At 42.7% G+C, this 18,669-nt stretch overlaps 2 protein-coding genes across 2 annotated transcripts in view; one reads left to right on the plus strand and one right to left on the minus strand.

Annotated features, from left to right (window-relative positions):
* The window catches only part of LOC309808830 (forkhead-associated domain-containing protein 1-like), a gene marked incomplete at both ends in the record, with an annotated part of 1,104,685 nt that overhangs the window by 674,661 nt on the left and 411,355 nt on the right, over nucleotides 1-18,669 (minus strand). The gene's annotated exons all lie outside the window — the stretch shown is intronic.
* LOC309808005 (forkhead-associated domain-containing protein 1-like) overlaps nucleotides 1-18,669 on the plus strand; it is a gene marked incomplete at both ends in the record, with an annotated part of 100,270 nt that overhangs the window by 12,518 nt on the left and 69,083 nt on the right. Inside the window, one exon of the mRNA XM_082628014.1 lies at nucleotides 7,041-7,247. Within this exon, the coding sequence (XP_082484140.1) occupies nucleotides 7,041-7,247 (207 nt within the window). The remainder of the gene's footprint in view (nucleotides 1-7,040; nucleotides 7,248-18,669) is intronic.

The following is an 18,669-nucleotide window of genomic DNA, read 5'->3' on the forward strand; positions in this document are numbered from 1 at the left end:
TAAAGCTTTCCTCCTGTGCTTTCCTCTAAAAGTTTTATAGTTTTAGACTATGTTTAAGTCTTTGATCCACTTTGAGTTAATTTTTATGGTGTAAGGTAAGAGTTCAACTTAATTCTTTTGCAGTCTTTCCCAGCATCATTTGTTGAAAATACTGCTCTTTCCCCATTGAATAATCTTGGCACCCTTGTCAAAAATCATTGGACCATACATGCAAAGTTTTATTTCTGTGCTCTCTATTCTATTCTATTGGCCTATGTGCCTGACCTTATGTCAGTATCACACTGTTTTGATTACTGTACCTTTGTATGCAGTAAGTTTTGAAATCAGGAAGTGTGAGACCTCCAGCTTTGCTTTTCTTTCTCAAGATTATTTTGGCTATTTGGGGCCCACTGAGATTCCATATGAATTTTAGGATGGATTTTTCTATTTCTGCCAAAACTGCTGTTGGGATTTTGAATCTGTAGATCCTGCTGTGTAGTAATGACATCTTAACAATATTAAGTCTTCCAACCCACGAATACAGGGTGTCTTTCCATTTATTTGTGTCTTTAATTTCTTTCAGCAGCACTTGGTAGTTTTCAGTGTACACATCTTTTACCACCTTGGTTAAATTTATCCCAAAATATGTTATTCATTTTGATGCTATTGTAAATGAAATTATTTTCTTAACTTCCTTTTCAGATTGTTCATTGTGAGCATATAGAAACACAACTGATGTTTGTGTGTTGATTTTGTGTCCTACGATTTTGCTAGTGAATGTTATTTATTAGTTCTAAGAGGGTTGTGGTTTTTCATGGACTCTTTAGGATTTTGTACATGTAAGATCATGTTGCCTGTGAACAGAGATAATTTTACTTCTTCCTTTCGAATTTGGATGCCTTTATTTCTTTGTCTTGCCTAATTGCTCTGGCTAGGACTTCCAGTACTTTGTTGAATAGAAGTGGCAAAAGCAGGTATCCTTATCTTATTCTTGAAATTAGAGGAAAAGCTTTCAGTCTTTCACCTTTGAGTATGATGCTACCTGTGGGCCTTTCATATTTGACCTTTATTATGTTGAGGTAATTTCCCTCTATTCCCTGTTTGTTGAGTGCTTTTATCATGAAAGAGTGTTGCATTTTGTCAAATGCTTTTTGTACATCAATCGAGATGATCATTTTTTTCCTTCTTTCTGTTAATGTGATGTATTACGTGGATTAATTTTCATATGTTGAACCATCAAGTCTGCATTCCAAGAATAAATCCCACTTGGTCATAGTGTATGATCCTTTTAATGTGCTGTTGAATTCGGTTTCCTCCTATTTTGTTGAGGATTGTGGTATCAGTGTTCATAAGAGATATTGGTCTGTAGTTTTCTTGTAGTGTCTTTGTCTGGGTTTGGTATCAAGGTAATGCTGTCCTCTCACTTCACCATTTGAGTCTCAGCTTCTTCATCTCTAAGATGGAGATAATAATAGAGACCCTGTTTAGGGCTGTCATGCAGATTAAATGATAAAAATGCAGACAAAATGCTTCAGCAGGACCCAGTTCACAGGATGCCCTCAAAATATGTTAGATGATGATAAGGATAATAATAAAAATAATAATAAATAAATAACAGTTCATCTCATAGTTGGACAGCTGAGTAGGATGGAGCTTATACAGTCAGTCTGTATTAGCAGCAGGGCGTCTGTCCAGGAGCAGCATTTAGCAATTTTCCAAGTAAAGGGAGCGAGTGATATTATAGGGCCGAACTACCAAGCTGTCTCCTGGCCTGACATGTGGCAGATGCTCACCCAAATTTGTGGAGTCATTTAAAACTTCCTGCTTGCTTTGATTTCTTAATAATGGCTTGACAGTTTTTGAGGAACTGAAAGCAGTGAAGCCTGGGAAAAGAAAAACAAAATGTAACACACAGAATTTCTCTCATTCATGGGTTATCAAAGGTTCAAAGGACACAAAGATCAATGGCAATGGTGATGAAGATGATGTGGGTGACATTTTCCAAAGAACTAATGTGTTTTTATTTTTTTAATACTTTATTTTTTTGAACAGTTTTAGGTTTACAGGAATTTTAGCAGAGAATACAGAGAGTTCCCATATATCCACCCCTCCAATACACACAGTTTCCCCTATTATTAACATCATGCATTAGTGCGGTACATTTGTTACAACTGATGAACCAATATTGATATGCTATTATTAACTAAGTCCATAGTTTACATTAGGGTTCACTCTTTGCATTGTACGTTCTTTCGTTTTGACAAATGTATAGTGACAAGTATCCACCATTACAGTATCATAAAAAAATATTTTCACTGCCATAAAATCCCCTGTGCCCCTCGTCTTCATCCTGAGCCCCAGAGCCCCTGTGCCCCTGGCAAGCACTGATCTTTTACTCTCCTTATAGTTTTACTTTTTCCAGAATTTCATACAGTTGGAATCATACGGTATGTAACCTTTTCAGACTAGGTTCTTTCACTAAGCAATATGCATTTAAGATTCCTCCATGTCTTTTTTGTTATTTGATAACTCATTTATTTTTATCACTAGTATTTCATTGTATGGATGTACCACAATTTGTCTATCCATTTACCTTTTAAAGGACATCTTGGTTGCTTCCAGTTTTTGGCACTTATGAATAAAGATGCTGTAAGCATGTATCCAAAATCAATGAGTCTTCATGGATATAGAGAACAGACTGTGGTTGCCAAGGGGGAGGGGGTTGAGGGAGAGATGGAGTGGGGGGTTGAGGTTAGCAGATGTGAGCTGTTACATCCAGGATGGAGAAACAACAAGGTCCTACTGTAGAGCACAGGGAACTATATTCAATATCCTGTGATAAACCATAATGGAAAAGAATATTTTAAAAAGAATGTATATATATGTATAACTGAATCACTTTGCTGTACAGCAGAAATTAATACAACATTGTAAATCGACTACATTTCAATAAAATAAATAAATAAACAATATAAATGAGTCTTAAATGTCAACAATAAGAAACCAAACAACCCAACTTAAAAATGGGCAAAAGAGCTCAACAGACACCTTACCAAAGAAAATCTACAGATGTCAAATAAGCATATGAAAAGATGTTAAACATCATACATCATTAAGGAATTTCAAACAAACATGAAATATCTCTTCATTTATTTAGACTACTTTGATTTCTTTCATCAACATTTTGTAGTTTTCTTCATATACCTCTTCATATAGCTAAGTATTTTGTTAGATTTATTCCTAAGTACTTCATTTTTTTTTTTTGGTGCTAATGTAAATGGTGTTGTGTTTTTAATTTCATATTCCACTAGTTCATTGTTGGTATATAGGAAAGCAATTGACTTTTGTATATTAATCATGTATCCTGCAACCTGCTTATAATTGCTCATTAGTTCCAGGAGGGCTTTCTGTCAGTTCTTTGGGATTTTCTGCGTAGACAATCATGCCATCTGCAAAATGGGCAAAAGATCTGAACAAACACCTCACCAAAGAAGATTTCTTTTTCCTTCCCAATCTATCTTTTATTCTCTTTTCTTGCCTTGTTGCATTAGCTAGGAGATACAGTACAATGTTGAAAATGCGTGGTGAAAGGGGACATCTTCACCTTATTCCTGATCTTAATTGGAAAGTTTCTAGTTTCTCACCATTAAATATGACGTTAGCTTTAGGGGTTTTATAGATGTACTTTATCAGGTTGAGGAAGTTCCCCTCCATCCCTAATTTGCCAAGAGTTGTTGTGGTGGTTTGGTGGTTTGTTAGTTTATCATGGATGGTGTTTAATTTTGTCAAATGCTCTTTTTGCATCTACTGTTATGATAATGCGATTTCTCTTCTCTACGCTGTTGATGTGATGGATTACATTAATTGATTTCCAAATATTGAACCAGCCTTGCATACCTGGAATAAATCCCACTTGTCTGTGGTGTAGAACTCTTTTTATACATCACTGGATTCAATTTGCTCATATTTTGTTGAGGATTTTGCATCTATATTCATGACAGGTATTGGTCTGTAATTTTCCTGTTTTGTAATATCTTTATCTGGTTTTGCTATTAGAATAAGTTTGGCCTCACAGAATGAGCTGGGAAGTGTTCTCTCTTCTTCTGTTTTCTGGAAGAGATTATTGAGAACTGGTATCATTCTTTCCTTAATGTTTGATAGAATTTACCAGTGAACCCATCCAGGCCTGGTGCTTTCCATTTTGGAAGGTTATTCATTATTGATTCAAATTCTTTACTAGATATGAGTCTTTTCAGAGTATTTATTTCTCCTTGTGTGAGTTTCAGTAGATTGTGTCTTTCAAGGAAATGGTCCACTTCATTAAGTTATAAAATCTGTTGGCATAGAATTATTCATAATATTCCTTTATTATCCCTTCAGTGTCCATGAGATCAGTAGTGATGCCATTGCTTTCATTTCTGATTTGAGTAATTTGTATCTTCTCTCTTTTTTTCTTGGTTATCCTGCTAGAGGTTTGTCAATTTTATTGATCTTTACAAAAAAAAGACCAAACAGCTCTTTATTTTGCTGACTTTTCTCTCTTGTTTTCCTGCTTTTTATTTCATTCATTGCTTCTTTTCTTCTGCTTGTGGTAGGCTTATATTGCTCTTCTTTCTCTAGTTTCATAAGGTGGAAGCTTAGATCTTTTCAAATGTATGCCTTCAATGCCATAAACTTCCCTCCAAGCACTGCTTTCACTGCATCTTGCAAATTTTCATAGGTTGTATTTTCATTTTCATTTAGCTCAAGATAAATTTTTATTTCCCATGAGACTCCCTCCTTGACCCATCTGTTATTTAGAGGTGTGTTGTTTAATCTCCAAATATTTGGGTATTTTCCAGCTGTCTTTCTGGTATTGGTTTCTAGCCTAATTCCATTGTGTTCTGAAAACGTACTTTGCATAATTTCTATTCTTTTACATTTGTTGAGGTATATTTCGTGGCCTGGAATGTGGTCTGCTTGGTGAATGTTCCATGGGAGCTTGAGAAGGATGTGTGTTTTGTTGCTGTGGGATGAAGCTGTGTGGTTGCCAGTTAGATCCAGATGATGGTAGTGCTGTTCAGTTCAACTTCATTCTTATTAATTTTCTGCCTGGTGGGTCTGCCCGTCACTGACAGAGGGCTGTTGAGGTCTCCAGCTACCATGATGGATTCATCTGCTTCTCCTTGCAGTTCTATCAGTTTTTGCCTTCCATACTTTGATGCTCTATTGTTGGGTACATACAATGAAGGACTGTTATGTCTGCTTGGAGAATCAACCCCTTTATCACTATGTATCGCCTCTCTTTATCCCTGATAACTTTCCTTCCTCTGAAGTTGGCTCTGCCTGAAATTAATAGAGCTACTCCTGCTTTCTTCTTGTGTTTCAGTATTTTAAGTGCCAAAGTGTTTGGTAGGAATTTGAAAAGTGGGTAAAGGCACAGTCATTTGAATCAGGCAAACCTGGGAACAAGCCAAGCGAGTCAAAGTGGCTGACTGTGGGCACACTTAATCGTTCTATGCCTCAGTTTCCTCATCTAAGAAATGAGTAACTATCGGACCTACTGTACAGCACAGGGAACTATATTCAATATCTTGCAGTAACCTGTGATAGAAAAGAATCTGAAAAAGAATAGATATTATATATATGTATAACTGAATCACTTTGCTGTACACCTGAAACTAACACAACATTGTAAATCAACTAGACTTCAATAAAAAATTAAATTTTTTGAAATGAGGAAGTATCCCTTTGAATTATTGTGAAGATGAAACGGGATAATGCAGTAAAGCACTTAGCAAATTTCCTGGCATTTGTGTAATTACACATAATGTGTCATTAATATATTCTACTAATATATGCAGTTATATTATTATCTATTCATATACTATAAGCTATTATTAATAAAAGCTATTGGTTATAATTATATTGTGGGACGTTAATATAGATTTCTAATTCCAAGTACTCTCTGTGAATGTTGGATGAGGCACTCTGAGAAGAGTGACTTAGAAAATAATTGCAAAGTCTCAGGCTGGAGTGGATGGCTCATAGGCAGTGTCCTGAGAAGACAGAAGACTCCGCACGTGCCCTGCAGCCCATAGTCCAGGGCGCCAGGGCCAGGGGGGATGTGATATTTCCTCCTTGGTGCCAAGGTTTGCTCATTCTTCTTATTAAAGTGGTTACACAGGAGGTTTCTGACGCCACTGACAATTCACTGTCTGGGGTCTCTCTCTTTTGTGGGAAATGTGGTCACACCAGGGCCCCTATTGAAAAATAGATCATCTTTGGTAATTCTGAGTAGCTTTTAAGAAGCAACAGTAATAATTAATCACATGGGATAAACCTTCATTATACACCAAGGCTTTTAAAAGGTAGTTATAAAACTATGTTTTGTGGTGTGAGCTCAATTGTGTTTAAACTTTTTAAAAAGATTGTAAGCATAGAGAAAAGACTGGAAGGATGTGAACCACCGTGTTCTCAGTGCCTGCCTCTGGGGGACGGGAGTCTAAGTGATTTTAATGTCTTCTTTGTGTTTTTCTCTAGTTCTCATTTTCTGCATTATTAGAAAAAACATGTTATTTTAAAAATGAATAGAACAAACAAATGAAAACAACAATTATTACAAAACCTCCCCTTCACTTTAACACTTGCAGTAAATGGACAGTTGTCACTTGCCAAGTGACCTTTCTGGTTTGTGTTGGGCCATTTCTGCTGTCTTGCCACTCGGGACAACCAAAAGGATACTTGCATGGGATCAGAGAACTATCACGTGGCCAATTCCTGGCCAATTCCCCCCGAGTTCCCTCTTGCCTCTGTGTTGCCTGACGCCCTACCCCAAAACTGGGCATCTATTCTGGGTCTGCTGTCAGGCTCTGGTGACCCTCCACTCACTAGCTGTGTGGCCTTAGGCAAGTCACTTAACCTCTCTGACCCTCAGCATCCTCCTCTTAAAATGAGGATTGCAGTGACCGTCCAGCCAGATGAAGTGATTAGCACATTGGGGCCCCCAGTGTCAGTGGCACTAGTTATTCCTTGTTATTCCTGTTATTCCTGGCTCTGACTGTCCCCCTTCTGCATTTCAGTCTGCAGACGTCGACAACCATCACGCACTCATTGAATATAATGAGGCCGAAAGCAGCTTTGTTCTCCACGACTTCAATTCCTGCAACGGCACGTTCGTCAATGAGTGCCACATTCAGAACGTGGCTGTGAAGCTCCGACCCGGAGACATCCTGAGGTTTGGGTCCAGAGGGCTGACCTACGAACTGGTCATCGAAAACCCAGCCTCGGTGAGTCCAGGCCCTGCGGGGGCGGGGGGGGAGGGCGGGGTGCAGAGGTGCCGTGTTGTGTCACCTTCCGTGCAGCCTAGGGCTCGGGTACGGCCACAGGTGGAGTTCGTCTGGAGCGCGTCACTCTTGCTTTCGAGATTCTGCGAAGTTCAGCCCCATCGCGTGGGTGCCCGGGGAGAGCGAGTCCTCGCGCCCTCTTCTGGGCATTTCGTGGAATTACATGCAAGAGTTGTCTAGGGACCAGCCCCGAGGGAGAGCATTTTCCTGAAAAGTGAAGCTTGGCGAGGGGAGGTGGAAAGCAGGTGTGTGCTTTTGAAGATGCAGAGATGGATGCTTCCTTTTTAGACAGATCAGTGCTCTGCAACTTCCTAGCTTTGAGACCTCGGCCAGGCTTCTCTGCGTGCCTGGGTCTGGGTCTTCTCAGCGCTGCAGGGCGTTGAGAGAGTATCTATGTATAAAAAGTCAAAGTGTCTGGCCGGAGTAGACGCTCAAGGCCTGCCAGCTGTTATCACACCGGATCAGAAATGTTCCCGGGATCAGGACCTAAGGTATGGCCCCAGGTTAAGCGGAACGTAAGCCAAAATTCGCCCAGCAAAGCTCAGTCACCAGAAGTATCTGGTTCAGTAGGGAGGCAGGATGGGGGCTGGTTAGCAACACAGTCCTGGGTCAGAACCCCAGCTCTGCCACTGGCCTACTCGGTGCGCTCTTGCACAAGCCATTGGACCCCTCGGAACCTCGGTTTCCACATCTACAAAATGGGGCCAACGACAGCAATGACCTTGCAGGCTTATCTCGAGGGCTAAATGAGATGGTTATCATTGTAAAACTCCCAGAATAATGCCCATTCGTGGTGAGCACACAATTAATACCTGTCGTGTGTGTCCCAGAGAGACGGCGTGTTAACCTCACTCCCCAGCACCAAGAACGCTGCATGGACTGAGACCTCTGAGGCTTAAAGTCCTTTCGGGAACGAGGCTGGGTATAAATAAATAAAGTTTAGAGAATCTAGGCAGAATCCTGGGTGTGGGTTACCTAGGCAGCCCTAAATACCCACTCAGAGAAGATGAGCACCGTCCCTCAGGCTGCAGGGCTCGTGACACCGCATCCACCACGTTTGGCTTTGAAAACCTGGGACAGTTTTCTCCTGCTGCTTCTCAGCCCCCTTTTCCTCCTTGGACCAACATTAAAGTGTGCTCACTTGTGGGATGCACTGGGATCCACTGGCCGCCCTGAGGAGGGGCTCCTGACCCAGAAGGTGTTGACCTGATCAGGGGTTCTCAACATGGGTTCTAAGGATCCCCCTCGTCAGAAGCACGTGGGGAGCAGACCCACAGTGCAGATCTGGGCTTCACCCCAGGCCTGAGGACTCATACTTAGGATTCCCAGATGAAATACAGGACACGCAGTTAAATCTGAATTTCAGAGAAGCAACAAATCATTGTTATGTACAGGTGTGGCCCAACTATTGCAAGGAACCACTTATGCTAAAATAATTATTTGGTGTTTATCTGAAATTCAGATTTAACGGACACCCTATAGTTTATTATATATTGATTTATTCATTTCTTTCTTTATGCGAAATCTGGCAACCATACACATCCTCCCTGGGAGTAGGGCCTGGGAATATGCATTCTCACAAGCTCCCTGATGATTCTGATGCACCGCCAATAGGAGGGAAACCGAAATTTAGAATCATCTGTATGGAACACTTACAGAATTTTTTAGGGATCAAAGAAAAGGGGATTTCACACTCCCAAGCCTGAAAATCCAAGTTCATGAAGTTTGATTCAATGTGCCCCAACATGTCTGATTCCAAGAAATTTTCAGGAATGTTCAGTAAAATTACAGGTTCCCAGGCCCCCTCCCTGGGAAATTCTGACTCTGTGGCTTGCCTGTGGGGAGAAGAATAGGGGAGCAGCAAATAATATCTGCATTTTTTTCTTTTTTTTTCCTACAAAGATATTTATTGAAATATTATTGATAGGGGCATAAAATTTGAAACCTAAATTTCCATCCAAAGGAGGCATTGTTTAATAAATTATATTGTTTAATATATTCTAAGGAGTTTAATATATTATAAGGAGTTTGTTTATATATGGAATACTGTTCTGCCTTTTTAAAACACAGCTTTCTTGAGATATAATTGACATGCCATAAACGGCACATGTTTAAAGTCTGTAAGTGGATGGGCTTTGACATATGGGTACACCTGTGAAACCATAGCCACAATCAAGACAGTGAACAGCTCCTTCATCCTCCAAAGTTTCCTCTGGATCACAGCAAGTGTTTGTTTGCTTGCTTGCTCTTAACAGCTTCACTGAAGTACAATTTACATAACAGTAACTTCACCCATTTTAAGTGTCCAATTCAATCAATTTGAATATATTGATGGAGTTGTGCAGCCATCACCACAACCTGCTTTCAGAACACTTTCATCCATTTCTATCACCCCAAACCTCGGAGAAACCTTGGAGGTATTTCATTTTGGGGTTTGTTTTTAACTTTTAATTTTCAAAATTATGGTAAAATACACATAAAATTTACCATCTTAACCATGTTTAAGTGTACAGTTCACAGTGGCATTAAATCTATTCACACTGCTGTGCAGCCATCATCCCCATCCATCATCAGAACTTTGTTCATCTTCCCAAACTGAAACTCTAAGCCCATCAAATCAAACCCCCTGCTTCCTTCCTCCCCTCCCACCATGCTGTGTCTGTGAATTGGACTATTCTAGGTTCCTCATATAAATGGAATCTTACATTGTTTGTCCTTTTGCGATCATCTTATTTCACTTAGTATGATATCCTCATGGTTCATTCCAGTTGAATATTTCATTGTATGGATTCACCACGTTTTGTTTATCTGCTCATCCATCCATGGCCACTTGGGTTGCTTCCACCTTTTGGCCATTTTGAGTAAGTTTGTTATGCACACGGGTGTACAACTATGGAATGGGGACTTTATTTTACAAGGTGCTTCTTATATAATTGTGGGAAACAGTGATGACGACCTCTAACCTTGAGTAGATAAGACGGAAGAAGATGTTTTGTAAGAAGAGAAACCAGGAGAGCAGCAGGAGGAATCACTGACGTGAACAGCACTGTGCTAAGCAATTCACCTGCTCTCCCTTATTTCACGCTCACAGCAACCTATGAGATGGGTTCTCCCGTGATCCCCATTTTACAGACAAGGAATCCGAAACTCAGAGAGGTTAAGTAATTTCCCCAGGGCCACACAGCTAGTCAGTGCAAATTAAACACTATCCCCACTTGTGGAAAAAGGCGGGGAGAAAACCATTTAGTCTGATGCTAGCTGGAGCAGTAGCCTTGACTGGTTTTCACACCGAGGAAAGCATACTCTCACGGTCACTCGAATATACACGGAGTTTTTCAATTCTTATTCCTACACGCACTTGCACCTTGCTTCATTCCTCGGTTGACTGCAGGCAGCTGCACAAGTGTTCCCCTGGCCTGTGCCCAGGGCACTTTGCAGGACTCTCCCCAACCCCATCTTCTCAAAAGCGCTCTCTGTCGGGGCGTCCCCAGCTTGAGAAGCTTCCATCCATGATGCTCATATTCATGGAGGGGTCCTTTGCAGCGTCCGTGTGAGGGCGGCCTGTGGACTGACTGACACCTTCCTACAAATTCCACTTCCTGATGACTCCAACCTGCTGGCTGTTTAAAAGAAGAGAAAGGAAGAGGGGAAAAAGGGAGAGGTATTGAAGAGCATCTCTCATCAAATATTTTGAAGCCCAGTTTTTCTAAAAAATTCGTGGCCCTCTTGCTTCCGGCCTATTCTTGTTTCCAATTGATTTTGGGGTCCCTGGTGAGGGCGCTGTGTTTCCTCCTTGGATGGAGTTTCCACGGAGGACTGCCCTGATATCATACAGATTAAGTATGATGAGAACTGTTCTTCTCCCGACAAAGAGTTCCCAAATGAAAGCATTTAGTTCAGGTGTTGTGGTGACCCTAACCAATAGAGGAGGGTGTGACAGCATTTTACTGGGGGAGGGGGGTGAGGTGCGGGGCGCTTAGGAATCCAGATGTGTGTGCAGATGTCACAGTGGTTAGAGCACGTGCCCTGAGGTCAGGCTGACTCCAGCGCCGTCCCAGCCCTGCTCTTGACCGGCTTTTATACTGGACGTGCACAAATCATCTACCTCTCAGAGCCTCGGTCCCCACTCCTGTAACAATAGTTCCTACCACCTTGAGTGACTGTGGTATTAAGTGGGCAAAGTGCGTAAATTGCTTAGTCCAGCGTCTGGCACCTAATAAGCACATGATAACCCTCAGCTTTAGAGTCAAGCAAACCAGCATGGAGCAGCCAAGATGCCTCCTTTGTAAGTGTCCTTTTGGACAGGGAAACCTCGCAAGACCTGCCCCCACTAGCAGATAAATATATTTGCAGATAAATTACCCATAGAATAACATACAAGATGGAAAAATATAAAGAAAAACTCTCGTTTGACAAAGTGCATTGGCAGGCAGGTTGTGCCCAGGACCATCCTTTTTTTTTTTTTTTTTTTTTTGCGGTCGCGTGCCTCTCACTGTTGTGGCCTCTCCCGTTGCAGAACACAGGCTCCGTACGTGCAGGCTCAGAGGCCAAGGCTCACACGCCCAGCCGCTCTGCGGCATGTGGGATCTTCCCGGACCGGGTCACAAACCCGTGTCCCCTGCATCGGCAGGTGGACTCTCAACCACTGCGCCACCAGGGAAGCCCCCAGGACCATACTTTGTAAATTATAGCTCTCTCATCAAAGTATTACCTAGGGCTGCCATATTGCACAACTCCAGGGTCACCATTCACAACGTAGTCCACGTGGATGGCGCCCACTGAAGCTGTGCAGGACATAACCCGCAGGGCCATCTGCAATGCCCTGAAGCAACCGTTGATTAATCCCATAGAGTCTTGGCACCAGGCGTGGGAAATTGAAGTCCCAGAGTCAGGTGTGCTGCCGTGTTGTGGGTTTTGTTGGTTGTTGCCTTTACTCGTGCTTTCTGAGCTCTGGGAAAGGAGGTGTGGAAACAATCTGTGCTAGTCACAGTGGCGCCGTTCTTACAAGGCAGCTGAGTAAGGAAACCCACGTCACCCGTATGTATCCATCATGTCTTTCTCTGTTCTGAAATACGGCAAAACGGATGGAAATGGCCAGAATGAAAAAGGAAGCCAGGCGCCACAAATGACGTGCCGAGTTGTTCCATGAGGGGGTTGACAGCTCCTTGTCGGCAGCCCCCATCCCCATGACTGCCTGTGTCTGGCCTTCCCTGTTGCCTGCTCTGCCCTGTTCCCAGTCCAGCCAGACTCTCCCACGTGGCTCCTGGATACTGTCCTCTGTCCCTGCAATGTCATGACGTCCTGTCTTGCGAGAAGAGCGCCCTCTGTCGGCCAATATTCCTTGCTGCTTTAATGGGGAAGCTCTGCAGAACACAATCGAGAAAGCAAGGCCTTTGGAGTTAGATGGACCCAAGTTGAAATGCCAGCTGCAACTGACTTTACCTTTCTGAGCTTCAATTTCCAATTTCTGCCAAGGAGCTACTCATTAATCCCAGGTCCCCTTTCCCCCTTCAGTTGTTTTTATAGAGGTCCCTGGGACCACCCCTATCATGGCATAAACTGAGGCTCAGAGAGTTTCAGTGACTTCCCCAAGGTTAGGCATCAGTCATATAGATCCAGAGACAGGATTAAAAGCCAGCTCTCCTGAGTCCCTTGGAGGCTTTTCCTAATAGCACGAAGCATCGTGGGGCCGTGAGAGCCCAGGCAGATCCTTCACTGCCCAGCGGTTAATGAAGGTCTTGCAATTCCCAGTCCAACCTGCAATTTCACACTCTGACAGGGGATGATTCATTATGTGGGTAAAAACGAAAGCCACTGATAATAGAAGAAAATGCATTTTCAGTTATCTGGCTTCCTTGCTTGTTTGGCTCCACTAACTTTTTTTTTGGCTGCACCAATGCAGGATCTTAGTTCCTCAACCGGGGATCAAACCTGCACCCCCTGCATTGGAAGCGTGGAATCTTAACCACTGGACGGCCAGGGAAGTCCCTGGCTCCACTAACTTTTTTTCTTTAATTATTTTATTTATTTTATTTATTTATTTTTGGCTGTGTTGGGTCTTCATTGATGCGCGCGGTCTTTCTCTAGTTGCGGCGAGCGGGGGCTACCCTTCATTGCAGTGCGCGGGTTTCTCTTTGCGGTGGCCTCTCTTGTTGCGGAGCATGGGCTCTAGGTGCATGCGCTTCAGTAGTTGTGGCATGCGGGCTCAGTTGTTGTGGCTCGCGGGCTCTAGAGCACAGGCTCAGTAGTTGTGGCCCATGGGCTTAGTTGCTCCGCGGCATGTGGGATCTTCCTGGACCAGGGCTCGAATCCCTGTCCCCTGCATTGGCAGGCGGATTCTTAACCACTGCGCCCCCAGGGAAGTCCATCCACTAACTCTTTACCAGGGATATTGCTGCCGTTCCTGGACAAATTCAGTTGCCCCCTTTCTTCTTCTTTTTTGACGATGGTGATCATACCTGATGGCTAATGTTTTATGCTCATTTATTATGGATCAGGAAGTGTTCCCAGCATTTCACGTGCACTATCTCACCCACTTCTCACAGACTAAGAAATGGCTGTTAGTATCCCTATGTCTTACAGACAAGGCACAGAAATGACACACTCGTCAGGGTCCCAGAGAAGGAGCAGAGCCGGGAGCCGGACCAGAGTCTGTGTGACGCCGGATCCCAAGGTCTTAACCCGAGGTCGGCACGTTATGGCCCAGGGTCAAGTGCGGGCCATCGCCTGCTTTTGTAAAGTTTCCTGGGAACACAGCCATCCCATTCATTTCAGTATTGCCTGTGTTGTCGGCTACAACGGCAGAGTAAGCTGGGCAGATCATATGGCCCACAGGGCTGGAAATGCTTACTGTCTGGCTCTACAGAAAACGTTTACCAGCCTCTGCTTGTAACATTATGCAGTACTGCCTCTTTCATTTGACTTGGTTTCTAAAAGAAGGACTTAAAATAGAGGGGGGAGCTGGGGAGAAAGAACTCACTCAGATTGAGCCTTACTGTGTGCCAGGAAATGTGCTGGTTAATTGCTTAAGTTTACTGAGGAATAAGAAGAAACAGACAAGCTGGAAAACTAAACTTTTAACAGTCTTTTCAATACCTCTTTAAAAAAGAGCTGGAAATATGTGGTTCTAAATATACATACACATATATATGCATTTGCAAATATAGTAATAATATAATTACATTGACATGGATCTGATAAATATACTAGACATTAACATATTATATATACAACGGATGCATATTACAAATTTTGCCTGTTTCTTCAACTGGAAAGTTTTCTTTTAAAACTGTGGACTGTTGGGAATTCCCTGGTGGTCCAGTGGTTAGGACTCAGTGCTCTCACTGCTGAGGGCCTGGGTTCAATTTCTGGTCAGGTAACTAAGATCCCACAAGTGCACGGCGAGGCCAAAAAGCTAAATAAATAAAACTATGGAATGTCTTCCCTGAGTCACTTTTGAAGCAGAAATTTGGGATTTGTAGTCTGAAGCCTGCTGTAGCTAGAGAACTATTTATCTATCAAAGTTTCTCTAAGCAGCGTTTTACTACTTGTCTTATGATTGGTTCCTTGGTCTTAAATCATTCTTCTCTGGAGATGCTGCTTTACTTTTATAAGTTGAAAGGTAAATTTGGTGCATGATGACAGTCTGGTGGGTTTTATTTGAGCGTGTCATAACCTTTAAAACAACTTTCACTCTGAGTACATAGTGATGCTTATGCTAAAGTCTCAGTAAGCATACTGTCCAGGAAATTTGATTGTTTGCAAGTGTCAGAAAACCAACTAAAACTAGCCTAGGCAAAAAAAAAAAAAAAAAAAAGCTCATGGAACTGAAAAGGCCAAAAGCTGCAGCTTAGGCCCAGCTGGATCCAGGCGCCCAAATCATGGTCAGGAATCTGACTCTTTCTTCCCTGTTAGCTTCCCAATCTCAGACAGACTCTTGCCTCACCTGTAGGAAAGTAGCCACCAGCAGCCCCAGCATCCTACAAAGCAGCAGTTCCAGGGAAAGAGCCAGCATCTTCATTGGCAGTGGCTTGGATCACGTGGCTTCCCCTGAACCAATCACTGAGGCCATGGGCCAGGAATGCTCTGATTGGCCAGGCCTGGGTTATGGTCTCACCCCTGGGGTGGAAGGGTCAGAATTCTATGGACTCAGGATTGTCAGGGAAAGGGTGTCTTCCCTGCAAAAAAATTAAGGTGCCCATCCAAAAGATGGAAGAAATGGATGCGGGGGAGGCAAAAACAAAGAAGATGTCCATGACATTAGGAAGCATTCCTATTGCCTAAGTGGAGCCTTCCGAACGGGATTTGCTACTAGGGATGTGGGGGGAGGAAAATGACGAATAATCCACTTTTCCATTGGAAAAGTCCCAGGCCAGTCTCCAAGGAAGCAGAGTTGCTCATTTCTCTCCTGTGGTGAACAGGTGTGATGAGAAGCTCAGAGTCGGGGCCTTAGTTGTCCATCCCCAAGAAGGGTGGTGTTTCCACATTCCTGGGACCTCTGAATAGGGCCCGTTGTTGAGGAGGATGTGGCTTTACTGTACCGGGGTTTGAGGAGCCGGCAACGGAGTGAATGACCAGAGAGCATGGTGCCCTTCAGAACAAAACCTGTTTCTTGTCAAGCTTTGTCATCTCCTACCTGACCTTATAGGATTTCCTCTACCCTGTGCTCTTACAGGTCCTGTGGGGACTTACTGATGTGATGAGAACTCCTGAGGCTGGGTGTTTTATATTAAAGGCGATTTCCCGAGACCAGTGAAGTGGAGGGCACGGGGCAGCAGGCAGCCTCAGGCTCGGCCTCCGCAGCAAAAACTCACACAAAAGGACCCCTGAGGCTGTGTTGTCACCAGATGTCTACAGGCGATGCAGATGACATCGGGGGAGGTGGAGACAGGAGCGCGGGCTGAACCCTTAGCATCCTGCTGAGACAGAACCCGGACCCGGCCAGGAACCTGGCCGCGTCCTGCTTCCTCTGGCAGACCACACCCTTTGTTACCAAATCAGAACTACGTTGCTCCTTCTGTGAACTTAGTTGATGATCATTCATTCATTCATTCTGTCTCTCTATCTGGCAAGACCGAATTGAAGCAGGCCAAGTCTACGGGTAGCAAAAGCTATTTGCAAAAATCCGGCTGTTTTCTCATTAGATTCTATTTCCCATTTTATGGACTGACCAGGAAGCTGATTAGAACTTGAAAGGAAAGGAAAAACCATAAGATTGAAGATTTACAAGAAAATGGGAAAATTAGATGGGCCAGATCTCCTTTAACACAGCTGGGAAAACCCCAAACGAATGGCTTTTCTGAACAGCTCAAAGGGACTTAATTCTTTTAAGTTCCAAAACCTAAAAATAATGTATAACTTGGCGGTTCTGTGTTCTAAATGTATAACCCTGATTTCTCACACTGAAACCCCGTACATGATTTACCCTTTTCTTGGGGACATAGAATTATTATCCGTCTCTGAGTTACGGTGACATCCCGGGACTTGTTGAGATAAAGGCCATTTGTCCTGGCACCATGTAGCCCCCTCTCCTGGCTTCTGAGTTCTACTGGCCATGTTTTCTAGTCTCCATTCTGTCTTTCCAGGTCCATGGCTCCTCCATGCTGCGGTCAGTGTGCCTGCTCGCCACCATCACCCCTACCCCCCAGGCCCTTCCATACTGTGGGAATTAAGCTCCACATCTATGTATGTTAAATTCTTCTGTAAGGAAGCCAGTCTCTTCTCCCTCCTTTATGTATTTACTCACTAATGTATCTATGTCAGTATGGACCCATGTATACTGATTTTACACTTTGAGTTATAATCCAATACTCATTAACTATTACTTTGCTCAAATTCTTCCAGCCTTGGCCACTGGGGGCTCTTTCAGGTTGGTTGCTGTGTCCTTGAGCATCTCCCCACCTTTTCATTTTGGGCACTTCCTTACTCTCTGCTGTTACAAGATGTGCCAGGCTTATCATGTATTTTCCCCATCCCAGCCCCAGAATCAAAGTGCTTTTTATTTACACTATATTTGCCAACTGTTCAGCTCAGTCAGCGAACACCTACCATGAGTAGTAGGCACTCTGCTGGGTGCCAGCACAGCCAGCGATTGGCTGGTAAATATTTAATGACCAGCTCTCTGGGAAAAGTAAAGTACATGGATGCATAGCATAAGGTTTACTGATATAAAGAATGTGTAGCACAGTCTTTCCATGTAACAAGAAATGCAGTACTCTTTCTTGTAAATTCTATATAGCCAGCTGAGTCTCACAGAATGCTTTCATTGACTTTAGCCGAACTCTTGTATCCATAGCCAATTTCTCATTGCAGTTGACGAATGAGAGAGTTCCCAACCTGAGCACTCGTGGGTATTTTTGGATATTTTGGATTTATGAATAATACAAGTGAAAAAAGAAAGACGTTAGAACTTCACATGTTCATCAGTGACATGAGTGACTTTGTTGCTGCATCAGATAATAATTTTCAAATACTCGAAGAACGTTTCCTCAATTTTTTTTTCTATTCATAACATAATGGCTAAGACACAACATGCTTTTGTATAATCTGCATTGTTAACATTTTCTCCATTACCATCTTAAGTCTAGGCAATCAACAAAACAAACAAAGAAACAAAATCAAACTCTACATGAACCACCATTATTAAACCTATTTATAAAATTTTTAAAAACCAAGCCCTGATTTATAGCATTTCCTGATTTCTATGGTGTAATACTCCCTCCACGGTCAATTTCAAGCTCCCAATGACACATCCCTGAATACAGAGATGGAAAGAGAGGTGTGGTAACACATCACTGTGTAGCATTTCCAACAGAAACATATAGTAGAGTGAAATAACCTCAAGAGCATAGGTAATAATAAAATAGAGTAAAATAATTAGGAAGGGGTGACTTTTAAGTTTGTATCACCTTTGTTTCTGATATAATTTAATTGTAAATTTATGTAAGTTAATTCTTATTAATGGCTATGTTTATCAACCAGTTGGCAAAATTCCTGGACATTTAACAATCGGTTCTCGTGGGCGGGTACCAGCTGACCCCAGCACTCCTCTGGTACAGCAGTAAACATACCACAGGTCTTCCCAAATTGAGGCTGGGGTCCTCTGAGCTGCTTCCAGGGCGTGGCATGTACCAGATGAATAACACTTCCATAAGACAGTTGTCAGTGTTCCTAGAAAATCCCATTTCTAAGTAGCCCATGTGATGTCTTGTGGTTTTTCACACCATCTAATGTTCATTTCCTTTTTTTAACTCGGAAAATATCCTATCATTCACTAACCAATCATCTAAGATCCGTTTGTGAGTATGGAAAGCAGGTAATAAATCATGACTTCGAGTAACCTAGAAGTCCTAAAAGCACAGGTATT

Source organism: Mesoplodon mirus, assembly GCF_964341445.2.
Source record: "Mesoplodon mirus genome assembly, chromosome: 7".
NCBI lineage: Eukaryota > Metazoa > Chordata > Mammalia > Artiodactyla > Ziphiidae > Mesoplodon > Mesoplodon mirus.